Source organism: Nerophis ophidion, linkage group LG19 (assembly GCF_033978795.1).
Source record: "Nerophis ophidion isolate RoL-2023_Sa linkage group LG19, RoL_Noph_v1.0, whole genome shotgun sequence".
In the NCBI taxonomy this organism is placed as follows: Eukaryota; Metazoa; Chordata; class Actinopteri; order Syngnathiformes; family Syngnathidae; genus Nerophis; species Nerophis ophidion.
The window spans coordinates 23,605,045-23,619,331 of NC_084629.1; the positions used below are offsets into that span (position 1 = coordinate 23,605,045).

At 36.1% G+C, this 14,287-nt stretch overlaps 1 protein-coding gene and 1 long non-coding RNA gene across 4 annotated transcripts in view; one reads left to right on the forward strand and one right to left on the reverse strand.

Moving 5' to 3' along the window:
- ankrd44 (ankyrin repeat domain 44) overlaps positions 1 to 14,287 on the reverse strand; it is a 59,147-nt gene that overhangs the window by 41,880 nt on the left and 2,980 nt on the right. For 2 of the 3 annotated variants that reach the window (XM_061879598.1, XM_061879601.1), the window contains exons 2-3: positions 6,691 to 6,771; positions 1,600 to 1,683 (exon numbers count right to left, since the gene is read on the reverse strand). In XM_061879598.1, coding sequence (XP_061735582.1) covers positions 1,600 to 1,683; positions 6,691 to 6,771 — 165 coding nt within the window. The remainder of the gene's footprint in view (positions 1 to 1,599; positions 1,684 to 6,690; positions 6,772 to 14,287) is intronic. The other variant, XM_061879599.1, reaches the window with a different exon arrangement.
- Positions 14,178 to 14,287, forward strand: part of LOC133537772 (uncharacterized) — a 1,644-nt gene continuing 1,534 nt past the window's right edge. The window contains exon 1 of the long non-coding RNA XR_009802832.1: positions 14,178 to 14,287. This exon is cut by the window's right edge and continues 149 nt beyond it. This is a non-coding gene — a long non-coding RNA (uncharacterized LOC133537772).

The window sequence follows — 14,287 nt, forward strand, 5'->3', positions numbered from 1 at the left end:
CCTCAAAGTCATGTCTTATCATTTTAAGAACTATTATTGCACTTTTGTGGCCAAATGTATAATGTTTGTGCCTCAAAGAAATGTTTTGTTATAATTTTAAGAACTATTATTGCACAAAAATTGAAAATGTTTGTGCCTCAAAGTAATATTTTGTTATCATTTTAAGACCTATTATTGCACTTCTGCGGCCAAAGTTATCATGTTTGTGCCTCAAAGTCATGTTTTGTTATAATTTTAAGAACTATTATTGCACTTTTGTGGACAAATTGAAAATGTTTGTGCCTGAAAGTAATATTTTGTTATCATTTTAAGACCTATTATTGCCCTTTTGTAGCCAAATTTATCATTTTTGTGCCTCAAAGTCATGTCTTGTTATCCTTTTAAAAACTATTATTGCACTTTTGTGGCCAAATTTATCATTTTTGTGCCTCAGTCATATTTTGTTATTTAAATAACTATAATTTCACTTTTGTTGCCCAATTGAACATTTTTGTGCCTCAAAGTCATATTTTCTTAGCATTTAAAGAACTATTATTGCACTTTTTTGGCCAAATTGAAAATTGTTGTGCCTCAAAGTCATGTTTTGTTATCATTGTAAAAACTACTATTGAACTTTTGTGGACTAATTGAAAATGTTTGTGCCTCAAAGTAATATTTTGTTATCATTTTAAGACCTATTATTGCACTTTTGTAGCCAAATTTATCATTTTTGTGCCTCAAAGTCATGTCTTATCATTTTAAGAACTATTATTGCACTTTTGTGGCCAAATTTATAATTTTTGTGTCTCAAAGTAATATTTTGTTATAACTTTAAGAACTATTATTGCACTCTTGTGGCCAAATTTATCATTTTTGTGCCTCAAAGTCATGTTTTGCTATAATTTTAAGAACTATTATTGCACAAAAATTGAAAATGTTTGTGCCTCAAAGTAATATTTTGTTATCATTTTAAGACCTATTATTGCACTTTTGTAGCCAAATTGATCATTTTTGTGCCTCAAAGTCATGTCTTGTTATCATTTTAAGAACTATCATTGCACTTTTGTGGCCAAATTTATAATTGTTGTGCCTCAATTGAATTTTTTGTTATCACTAAAATACCTATTGCACTTCTGTGGCCAAATTGATCATTTTTGTGCCTCAAAGTCATATTTTGTTATCATTTAAATAACTATAATTGCACTTTTGTTGCCCAACTGAACATTTTTGTGCCTCAAAGTCATATTTTCTTCTCATTTAAAAAACTATTATTGCACTTTTTTGGCCAAATTTAACATTTTTGTGCCTCAAAGTCATGTTTTGTTATAATTGTAAAAACTATTATTGCACTCTTGTGGCCAAAATGTAAAAAATTGTGTGCCTCAAAGTAATATTTTGTTATTATTTAAAGAACTATTATTGCACGTCTGTGGCCAAATTGAACATTTTTGTGCCTCAAAGCAATATTTTGTTATCATTTAAAAGACCTATTACTGCACATCTGTGGGCAAATTTCTAATTTAATAAGTCTACTTGGTGTCGATGGGTCAATGAGCGAGGATGCGGCCTTAAAGAGGCGTGTCCTCGTACGTCTTGAGGAGCAGCGAGACGCGTCCTCACCAGAGCGTTGATGTCTTCAGACTTGCATATGAGTATTCGTATGTCCTCGGGGTCGGCGCTGAAGATGGCCTGGATGAGAGGAGGCTGCAGGGTAGAGGAGGACAGACGGTCAGTGAGGAGGGACCATGGACGCATGACCTGAGGACATGTGATGGTGGGCGTGGCCACGTCCGTCAATGACCTTCACGAGTTTTAGCAAAGACAATGTCCTTCACTGCTGGAACTCACGTACCAGACCAGCAGGAATGCGCGTGTGTGTGTGTGTGTGTGTGTGTGTGTGTGTGTGTGTGTGTGTGTGTGTGTGTCAGGGGCCCTTATTGTCCCTCCTGGCAGTCAGATAAGCAGTAAATAGAGGCGAGTGTGCGATGTCATGCAAGTCACACATGTGGCGAACTCAAAGCCAACAAGGAACTTCCTGTCACTGTGCAAAGAACCATATTTGGTCAACACAGCGCAAGCTCAAACTTCCTGTCGCGCTTCCTGTTGCTGCTTTCACTTCTGCTTTTCGACACCACTTCCTCTTCGCCACTTGTTCGTGCCCGCGGCGTGAGGCCTTTGGACGTCATCGTCATGACGACGACTTGTGACCGACACATAAACTGCACTTGTCACTTCTTTTTACCGCTGGACGTTTGAAAACAAGTGCGGCGAATGTTAAAAAGTGAAACATCAACATCCCAAATCACCTTCACGTTACGTCATCTGTCAATAAAAAGATGTTTATTTTTTACTCTGAACAGCAGCTAACTTCTTTTTACACTTACATGAGAGCTAAAATAGTGAAGGCGAGCGCTACAAACGTTAAAACGTGAAACAGGTGAGGCACATTGACCACGTGACTCACGTTACGCCATATTTGTCGGTACGACTTTACTGTAAACAGTTTTTGACCTTTTTTTAATGTCTCTAAAAACATCGGAATCCGTCCCAATGCAATTGCGTTTTTTTTTTAAACTTTTTTTTTTAATCTTTTTTTTTTTTTTCTAGTCCGTCGCTATCAATATCCTCAAACACGAATCTTTCATCCTCGCTCAAATTAATGGGGAAATTGTCGTTTTCTCGGTCCGAATAGCACTTTTTGTTGGAAGCTCCCATTAAAAATAATGTGAATATGTGGGGAACCCCCACACGTGTGACGTCATCATCTGCGACTTCCGGTAGAGGCAGGGCTTTATCATGGATGTTCTCTACTAAATCCTTTCAGCAAAAATATGGCAATATCGCGAAATGATCAAGTATGACACATAGAATGGACCTGCTATCCCGGTTTAAATAAGAAAATCTCATTTCAGTAGGCCTTTAAGAATCGATTCTGGATTGAATCTTCACCTGAGGAGAGGGAATCGGATCAAATCTTATCATTAAAAAGTTTTATTATAATTTTTTTTACCAAATAATACCTTATGAGATTCTGTTTGAATCAAAAATCGATTCTGAACCTTTTTTATTCACTTTTATGATAGCTTAAAATGTTAAAAAGTGAAATCGAGCACTACAAACATTAAAAAGTGAAACAGGTGAGGCACAGTAACGACGTAACTCACTTTCACGTTACGTTATTTTTTGATGACCTTTCTAATACACTTTTATGTCAACAAAAATAACAAATAAGTAAAGGCAAACACTACAAACGATAAAAAGTGAAACAAGTTAGGGACATTGGCGACCTGATTCCCTTTCACGTTACGTCATATTTGTCACATTAAAGACATGACTCACTTTCACGTTACATTATTTTTCAATAACATGTTTTAAATACTTTGATGACAGCTAAAATAGCTAAAAAGTAAAGGCGAGCTCTACAAACATTAAAAAGTGAAACAGATGAGGCACATTAACGACATGACTCACTTTCACGTTACATTATTTGTCAATAACATGTTTTATATACTTTGATGACAGCGAAAATTGTTAGAAAGTGACAGCGATCACTACAAACGTTAAAAAGTGAAACAGGTGAGGCACATTAACAACGTGACTCACTTTCATGTTATGTTATTTGTCAATAATATATATTTTTTTAAACACTTTTATGACCGCTAAAATAGTTAGAAAGTGAAGGCGAGCACTACAAACGTTAAAAAGTGAAACAGGTGAGGCACATTGACGACGTGCCTCACTTCCACATTACGTCATATTTGTCAGTAACCTTTTTTTATATACTTTTATGACAGCTAAAATTGTTAGAAAGTGACAGGGATCACTACAAACGTTAAAAGTGAAACAGGTGAGGCACATTAACGACGTGACTCACTTTAACGTTACGTCATATTTGTCAATAACCTTTTTTGTACACTTTTATGACAGCTAAAATAGTTTAAAAATTGAAGGCGAGCACTACAAACGTTAAAAAGTGAAACAGGTGAGGCACATAAATAATGTGACTCACTTTCACGTTACATTATTTGTCAATAACATGTTTTTATACACTTTAATGACAGCTAACATAGTTAAAAAAGTTAAAGCGAGCACTACAAACGTTAAAAAGTGAAAGAGGTGAGGCACATTAACGGCATGAATCACTTTCACGTTACATTATTTGTTAATAACATGTTTTTATATACTTTGATGACAGCTAAAATAGCTAAAAAGTAAAGGCGAGCACTACAAACATTAAAAAGTGAAACAGGTGAGGCACACTAACGACGTGATTCACTTTCACGTTACGCTATTTGTTGATAACCTTTCTAATACACTTTTATGACAACTAAAATAAATAAGTGAAGGCAAGCACTACAAATAATAAAAAGTGAAACAGGTGAGGCACATTGGCAACCTGATTCTCTTTCACGTTACGTCATATTTGTCAATAACCTTTTTTACACACTTTAATGACAGGTAAAATAGTTAGAAAGTGACAGCGATCACTACAAACGTTAAAAAGTGAAACAGGTGAGGCACATTAACGACGTGACTCACTTTCACCTGTCATTAAAGTGTGTAAAAAAGGTTATTGACAAATATGACGTAACGTGAAAGAGAATCAGCTCGCCACATTAACAATGTGACTCACTTTCATGTTACGTTATTTGTCAATAACCTTTTTTTTTTCAAACACTTTTATAGCCGCTAAAATAGTTAGAAAGTGAAGGCGAGCACTACAAACGTTAAAAAGTGAAACAGGTGAGGCACATTGACGACGTGCCTCACTTTCACGTTATATCATATTTGTCAGTAACTTTTTTTTATACACTTTTATGACAGCTAAAATAGTTAGAAAGTGACAGCGATCACTACAAACGTTAAAAAGTGAAACAGGTGAGGCACATTAACGACGTGACTCACTTTCACGTCACGTCATATTTGTCAATAACCTTTTTTTATACACTTTAATGACAGCTAAAATAGTTAAAAAGTTAAAGCGATCACTACAAACGTTAAAAAGTGAAACAGGTGAGGCACATTAACAACGTGACTCACTTTCATGTTGTGTTATTTGTCAATAATATATATTTTTTTAAACACTTTTATGACCGCTAAAATAGTTAGAAAGTGAAGGCGAGCACTACAAACGTTAAAAAGTGAAACAGGTGAGGCACATTGACGACGTGCCTCACTTCCACATTACGTCATATTTGTCAGTAACCTTTTTTTATATACTTTTATGACAGCTAAAATTGTTAGAAAGTGACAGGGATCACTACAAACGTTAAAAGTGAAACAGGTGAGGCACATTAACGACGTGACTCACTTTAACGTTACGTCATATTTGTCAATAACCTTTTTTATACACTTTTATGACAGCTAAAATAGTTTAAAAATTGAAGGCGAGCACTACAAACGTTAAAAAGTGAAACAGGTGAGGCACATAAATAATGTGACTCACTTTCACGTTACATTATTTGTCAATAACATGTTTTTATACACTTTAATGACAGCTAAAATAGTTAAAAAAGTTAAAGCGAGCACTACAAACGTTAAAAAGTGAAAGAGGTGAGGCACATTAACGACATGAATCACTTTCACGTTACATTATTTGTTAATAACATGTTTTTATATACTTTGATGACAGCTAAAATAGCTAAAAAGTAAAGGCGAGCACTACAAACCTTAAAAAGTGAAACAGGTGAGGCACACTAACGACGTGATTCACTTTCACGTTACGCTATTTGTTGATAACCTTTCTAATACACTTTTATGACAACTAAAATAAATAAGTGAAGGCAAGCACTACAAATAATAAAAAGTGAAACAGGTGAGGCACATTGGCAACCTGATTCTCTTTCACGTTACGTCATATTTGTCAATAACCTTTTTTACACACTTTAATGACAGGTAAAATAGTTAGAAAGTGACAGCGATCACTACAAACGTTAAAAAGTGAAACAGGTGAGGCACATTAACGACGTGACTCACTTTCACCTGTCATTAAAGTGTGTAAAAAAGGTTATTGACAAATATGACGTAACGTGAAAGAGAATCAGCTCGCCACATTAACAATGTGACTCACTTTCATGTTACGTTATTTGTCAATAACCTTTTTTTTTTCAAACACTTTTATAGCCGCTAAAATAGTTAGAAAGTGAAGGCGAGCACTACAAACGTTAAAAAGTGAAACAGGTGAGGCACATTGACGACGTGCCTCACTTTCACGTTATATCATATTTGTCAGTAACTTTTTTTTATACACTTTTATGACAGCTAAAATAGTTAGAAAGTGACAGCGATCACTACAAACGTTAAAAAGTGAAACAGGTGAGGCACATTAACGACGTGACTCACTTTCACGTCACGTCATATTTGTCAATAACCTTTTTTTATACACTTTAATGACAGCTAAAATAGTTAAAAAGTTAAAGCAAGCACTACAAACGTTAAAAAGTGAAAGAGGTGAGGCACATTAACGACGTGACTCACTTTCACGTTACGTTATTTGTCAATAACCTTTTTTTAAACACTTTTACGACCGCTAAAATAGTTAGAAAGTGAAAGCGAGCACTACAAACGTTAAAAAGTGAAACAGAAAAAAAAAAAAGACTATACAGTGGGAGCGATTCAGATGTTATTAGACAAATTTACTAGGATCCTTCTGGAAAATCCCTTATCTGCTTATTGTGTTACTTGTGTTTTAGTGAGATTATATGGTCGTACCTGTACAACCTGAAGGTCGGCCCCGCACCTTTCTTCAGCACCAGTCGACGGTGCCCATCTCTGCCCTTCGCAAGGGACCCTCTTCAAAACACGAACATTTCAAAATGATTGCTGCATAATACACTGTACTTTGTGTATGTGGTCCAATCCAACCGTGTTCGCTTGAACGCTCTGTTCCATAGTAAAGCTTCACCATCATCTTTTGGGAATATAAACAATGGTTATGTTTGTGTTGCTAAAGGCGGCCGCAATACACCGCTTCCCACCTACAGCTTTCTTCTTTGACGTCTCCATTATTCATTGAACAAATTGCAAAAGATTCAGCAACACAGATGTCCATAATACTGTGGAATTATGCGTTGAAAACAGATGACTTATAGCTGGGAACGGTGCTGGAACAAGATGTCCTCTACAATGAATGACGTCACGGGCACGCGTCATCATACCGCAACGTTTTAACATGATACTTCCACGCAAAATTTAAAAGTGCAATTTAGTAAACTAAACCGGCATGTGTTGCATTGTTAAGATTTCATCATTGATATATAAACTATCAGAGTACGCGGTCGGTAGTAGTGGGTTTCAGTAGGCCTTTAATGACAGCTAAAATAGTTAAAAAGTTAATGCGAGCACTACAAACGTTAAAAAGTGAGGCCCATAGACGACGTGCCTCACTTTCAGGTTACGTTATTTGTCAAAAATAATTAACAATTTTACAGACTTTAACAGTTGGAACGTTAGGTAAAACATGGCCTGCACACTAGATAAAGCTTTTTGTTTGATCCTGGAACTGACGGTACATTAAAAGTGTTCAGAAATGTCCATCCGCGCACGTCAACACACTTTGTCACCATAAAACGAGGCCTGCACTAACGAGCTGGTCTGCTTCCCCCGGGGGTCGCCAACACAACCTCTCCTGTGCGCGTCCACAGCTCCCAGGCCATCTACATCATAGTCATCATTGTCACTGTCACCGACGTCCCACTGGGTGTGAGTTTTCCTTGCCCTTATGTGGGCTCTACCGAGGATGTCGTTGTGGTTTGTGTTGTGGTTTGTGCAGCCCTTTGAGACAATAGTGATTTAGGGATATATAAATAATCATTGATTGATCCTGGGTTTCCTGCCGTCTTCTGGACCCGGAGTGTCGCCCACATTGTCAAACCGTACATAAAAAATGCACTGGGGAACACGGGCAAAACAAAATCTCAGCAAATCTGTTACGGTCTGTCGGAAAGTAACAGGAAGTTACGTGAAAGAAAATGTAGTTATTCCTGTCTTGCTGCACGGCGTCAAGAATGTCTGCCATTTTACCCCCGAGACACTTCATTAGGTGCACCTGCACCGAAGGGAGAGACGCGCCTTTGAGAACCCCTTTGAGAACGTTAGTTCACAGCACGGCATCAAAATATTACAAACCCTCTCAAAAAACAAAATTTGGGGTCGTACACAGGTGTACCTAATATAGTGTCTATTAGATTTTGAACTGAGCGGTGTTGCGTGACACCGCTTCCCCTTTGTGCAAACACACGCGTGTGCATCTTGGCCAAGCATAGTAATACACTTTGTTTTTGGTCCTATGATAATTATTTTTTTTGTTTGTTTCTTTTTATTCTGGAACCCATTCCAAAGATTTTTAGGCCTTGCGGTCGAGTTAAAAAAAAAAAAAATTCCAAGCACTTTTTTAGGGGGTTATCAAGGTGCTAAAGCATCTCAATACAGCTAAAAACCACGTGACAATGTCAACACACACACGCACACGCACACGCACACTGTGACACATGGAATGCATATTTGTTGCTATTGCAAAACACTAAATGCTTTACCTAAAAAGGATGTGTTGCATTCCCACAACCTCAGTGATTATTGCTTCTGAAACTTCTGACTTTTTTTTGCAGGAATTTCAAAGACAAAATGCAAGTTCGAGAGATTGCTATGATATGCTGTGATGAATGTGTTTATATACAAACCCCAAAACCAGTGAACTTGGCACATTGTGTAAATCGTGAATAAATAGAATGATTTGCAAATCCTTTTCAACTTATATTCAATTTGAATAGACTGCAAAAACAAGATATTTAATGTTGGAACTGGTAAACTTTGTTATTTTTTTGCAAATATTATCTCATTTAGAATTTGATGCACGCAACATGTTTCAAAAAAGCTGGCACAAGTGGCAAAAAAGACTGACAAAGTTGAGGAATGCTCATCAAACACTTATTTAGAACATCCCAGAGGTGAACAGGCTAATTGGGAACAGGTGGGTGCCATGATTGAGTATAAAAGCTGATTTCATGAAATGCTCAGCAATTCACCAACAAGGGTGGGGCAAGGGTCACCACTTTGTCAACAAATGCGTGAGCAATTTGTCCAACAGTTTAAGAACAACATTTCTCAACAACCTATTGCAAGGAATTTAGGGATTTCACCAACTACAGTCCGTAAAATCATCAAAAGGTTCAGAGAATCTAGAGAAATCACTGCACGTAAGCGATGATGTTACGGATCTTCAATCCCTCAGGCGGTATTGCATCAAACAGCAACATCAGTGTGTAAAGAATATCACCACATGGGCTCAGGAACACTTCAGAAAACAACTGTCAGTAACTACAGTTTGTCGCTACATCTGTAAGTGCAAGTTAAAACTCTACTGTGCAAAGCGAAAGCCATTTATCAACAGCACCAAGAAACGACGCCGGCTTCGCAGGGCCCGAGTTTATCTAAGATGGACTGATGCGAAGTGGAAAAGTGTTCTGTGGTCTGACGAGTCCACATTTCAAATCGTTCTTGGAAACTGTGAACGTTGTGTCCTACGGACCAAAGAGGAAAATAATCTTCCGGACTGTTATAGGCGCAAAGTTAAAAAGCCAGCATCTGTGATGGGATGGGGGTGCATTAGTGCCCAAGGCATGGGTAACTTACACATCTGTGAAGGCACCATTAATGCTGAAAGGTACATACAGGTTTTGGAGCAACATATGCAACGTTATCATGGACGCCCCTGCTTATGTTAGCAAGACAATGCCAAGCCACGTGTTACAACAGTGTGGCTTCATAGTAGATGAGTGCAGGACTGTCCTGCCTGTAGTCCGACCTATCTCCCATGGAAAATGTATGGCGCATTATGAAGCCTAAAATACCACAGCGGAGACCCTGTTGAACAATTTAAGCTGTACATGGAAAGAATTCCACCTCAAAAGCTTCAAAATTCGGTCACTTCAGTTCCCAAACGTTTACCGAGTGTTGTTAAAAGGAAAGGCCATGTAACACAGTGATAAAAATGCCCCTGTGTCAACTTTTTTGCAATGTGTTGCTGCCATTAAATTCTAAGTTAATAATTATTTGAAAAAAAAAATGATGTTCCTCAGTTCGAACATTAAGTATCTTGTCTTTGCAGTTAATTCAATTGAATATAAGTTGAAGAGGATTTTCAAATCATTGTATTCTGTTTTTATTTACGGTTTACACAGCGTGCAAACTTCACTGGTTTTTGGTTTCGTAAAAACAAAAATACAGACGTCACATTGGACTTAAAGAATATATTAAAATAACATTTGCGCTCGTTTTTGCTACGTGTGTGCCGTAAATGTTTGCGGGCTTTTTTGTGCTGTAGTTTAGTAATTCTAAAATACATTTTTCTCACTCCTCCCCCACCTAGTTCAAATCTCACCAATCTTGTACCCAACCTTTGTGCTATTTTGTGCTGTCAAGACGACTATTGAGCGACATTTGTGCTGTCAAATAAAATAATTGTGCAACATTTCTGTTAGCTTGTGATGTCAACAAATAAATTGTGCTACATTTATGCTAGTTTGTGCTGCCTTAAATAATGGTGCGACGTATGTGCTAGTTTATGCTGTCAAAAAATTAATTGTGCTACATTTGTGCTGTTTAAAAAAATTTAATGTGCTACATTTTTGCTAATTTGTGCTTTCAAAAATGTTTATTGTGCTACATTTGTGTTTGTACTGTACAAAATAAAACTGTGCGACATTTGTGCTAGTTTGTGCTGTCAAAAATAGATTGTGCTACATGTGCGCTACTTTTTGCTGCCTAAAAAGTAGATTGTGCTACATTGGTGCAAGTTAGTGCTGTCAAAAAAAAACTGTGCAACATCTGTGCTTAATTGTGCTGTCAAAAAATAGATTGTACTACATTTGTGCTGTTAAAAAAATAATTTTACTACATTTGTGATGGTTTCTGTTGTCAAAAAAATGATAATGGGACATGTGTGCTAGTTTGTGCTGTCCCCAAAAAATAAATGTGCCACATTTGTATTGATTAGTGCTGTTAAAAAAATATTTGTGCGACATCTGTGCTAGATTGTGTTGTCAAACTTTGTGCAGTAGAAAATTAACTGCATGACATCTGTGCAAGTTTGTGCTGTCAAAAAACTAATTGTGAAACGTTTGTGCTAGTCTGTGCTACATTTGGGCTAGTTTGTGCTGCCAAATAAAATGATTTTGCAACATCCGCGCTAGTTTGGGCTGTCAAAAAATACATTGTGCTACATTTGTGCTGTTAAAAAACTAGTTGTGCGACATTTGTGCTAGTTTTTGCTGTGACTAAATAGATTTTGCTACATTTGTTATCATTTTAAGAACATAATACATAAATACATATATACATATGCACACATATATATATATACATACATATATACACATATATACATACATATACATACATGTATACATACATATACATAAATATATACTTACATATATACATAAATACATATACACACATATATACACATTTATACATACATATACATACATACACACACATATATATACATACATATATTCACATATATACATACACACATATATACACATTTATACATACATATACATATATACACACACATATATACACATACATATATTCACATATATACATACATACATATACACACATATATACACATTTATACATACATATACATACATACATATTTTCACATATATACATACATATATATATATACACACACATATTTATACATACATATGTATGTATATACATACATACATGCATATATGTATATCCATACATATGTATGGATATACATACATGCATATATGTATATATATTTATATATATACATACATATGTATATATATTTATTAGGGCTGGGCAACGATTAAAAATTTTAATCGAAGTTAATCACACTTTTTCTCTGATTAATCGCGATTAACTGCATTGTATACGCAAAGCCCAATAATGAATTCAAAAGTAGTGTGTAGTGCACCTTTATTGGAATATTCTCCCACATGAACAAAAGCGCCAAAACATCTGTGTGCAAACACAATTCGAATCAGTACTTGTTAAACAGTAGCAGTTAAATAGCATATTTTATGAAAATCAACTCAAAAAATGTAAATACAAACATTTAAGCTTATTTCCACTGCCAGGGTATTTAAGTTATCCTGTTTGTTATGGAAAATAAATATAATCTACATACAAATCTCTGAGCCACAATCATAACATCCGAACAGGCAATTTCTGAGGTAACAGCAGGAACATTTTTTTATCAGGGATCTTATGTTTGAAAAACCTATATTATAGGTAGTGGGCTGTTTTAGGGATTTTTTGATTAAATTATCCGTAGTAGCAATATTAATATTGTTGTGTTTATTCTGCGTAGTGCACTTAAAATAATTATGACCATATCTAGGAATTGATATGATGGGAATTTTCTGATTGTTTGCTTGGTGCTTTGATATACTGAATGCATATACATGGTACTATATTGTGATGTTATGAGCCAGGGAAAAACTAACCTACCCAGCATGCAACAGGAGTGACGAGCATGCGCGGTAGCCCGGTATAGGTTGTGTCGCCATGACGGCATCTTGTATGTTGTGATACGCACGCTCTGAAAGCAAACGTTAAGAACTCAGCCAACACGCCTCGTCTGCATTATTGATAAATAGACAGACAACACATATACTCCGCTGCTTCACAGGCCGCTGGATGTAGCCGGCAAAGTATTCCCATGCTAGCTAGCCGGTCTAGCAAGCACGCGTCATTCAGTCCAAAACGGCCCGATCTATCCACATTCAGAATTGTCTGGCGGTCGTAAGTGATCACGGAGTGACCACGCTGTAAGCCAGCCATGAAATTTGCAGAATTGTCTGGTATTTTTGCCAAATGTTTCATCTTTACCAAGAACCCCTCCACGCCGAAGCCCGTCCGGGCGCCGCCATCTTTATAAGAAAAGGAGTTAACAAAATAAAAGCATGTAAACAACATACGCAAATGCGCGATAAAATAATTGTCGGCGTTAATAGATTGATGGGTTAACTCGTAATTAACGCATTAATTTGCCCACCCCTAATATTTATATATAAATACATATATATACATATACATAAATAGATAGATAGTACTTTAGTGATTCCTTCAGGTGAGTTCCTTCAGGAAAATTTAAAAAATCTATATATAATAATAATAAAAATATATATATATAATATATAAACATACATATATAAATATATATACATATACATATATACACATACATACATATATAAATATATATATACATATACATACATGTATAAATATATATATATATATACACATATATATATATATACATATATATATATAAATATATATATATATATATATATATATACATATATATATAAATATACATCCATCCATTTTCTGCCGCTTATTCCCGTTCGGGGTCGCGGGGGGCGCTGGCGCCTATCTCAGCTACAATCGGGCGGAAGGCGGGGTACACCCTGGACAAGTCGCCACCTCATCGCAGGGCCAACACAGATAGACAGACAACATTCACACTCACATTCACACACTAGGGCCAATTTTAGTGTTGCCAATGAACCTATCCCCAGGTGCATGTCTTTGGAAGTGGGAGGAAGCCGGAGTACCCGGAGGGAACCCACGCATTCACGGGGAGAACATGCAAACTCCACACAGAAAGATCCCGAGCCTGGATTTGAACCCAGGACTGCATACATATATAAATATACATACATATATACATACATATATATACATATAAATATATATATATACATACCTACAGTATATATAGATATATATACATACATACATACATACATTCATATATATAAAAATATATATACATACATATATATAAATATATATATATATATATATATATATACACACATATAAATTACATACATATTATTATAAGGGCTGCGACAACTAATCGATTAAAATAGATTATAAAAATAGTTGCCGATTAATTTAGTCATTGATTCGTTGGATGTGTGTAGTACGCATGCCCTGAGGCTCTTTTTTCTTTTTCTTTTCCTTTCGTTCTTTCCTAAACCTTTATTTATGAACTGCAACATTCTCAAAAAGCTGAGAAACAATAATCAAAATAAGTACAAAAAAGTACAAAACAGCGCCAGGGCGGCGCTCAAGCTACGTCTCATGTGGTGGCAGTAAGCCAGCCAATGATGTGTCATGTGCAGCTCACGTGACCAAGCCGTACACTTTGTCTGGAAACATTCGAAAAATGACGGAGGTAAACAGAAGCGATAGTGTAAGTGCAATGGAGAAAGGTGTACCACCTAAGTCGTGAAAAATG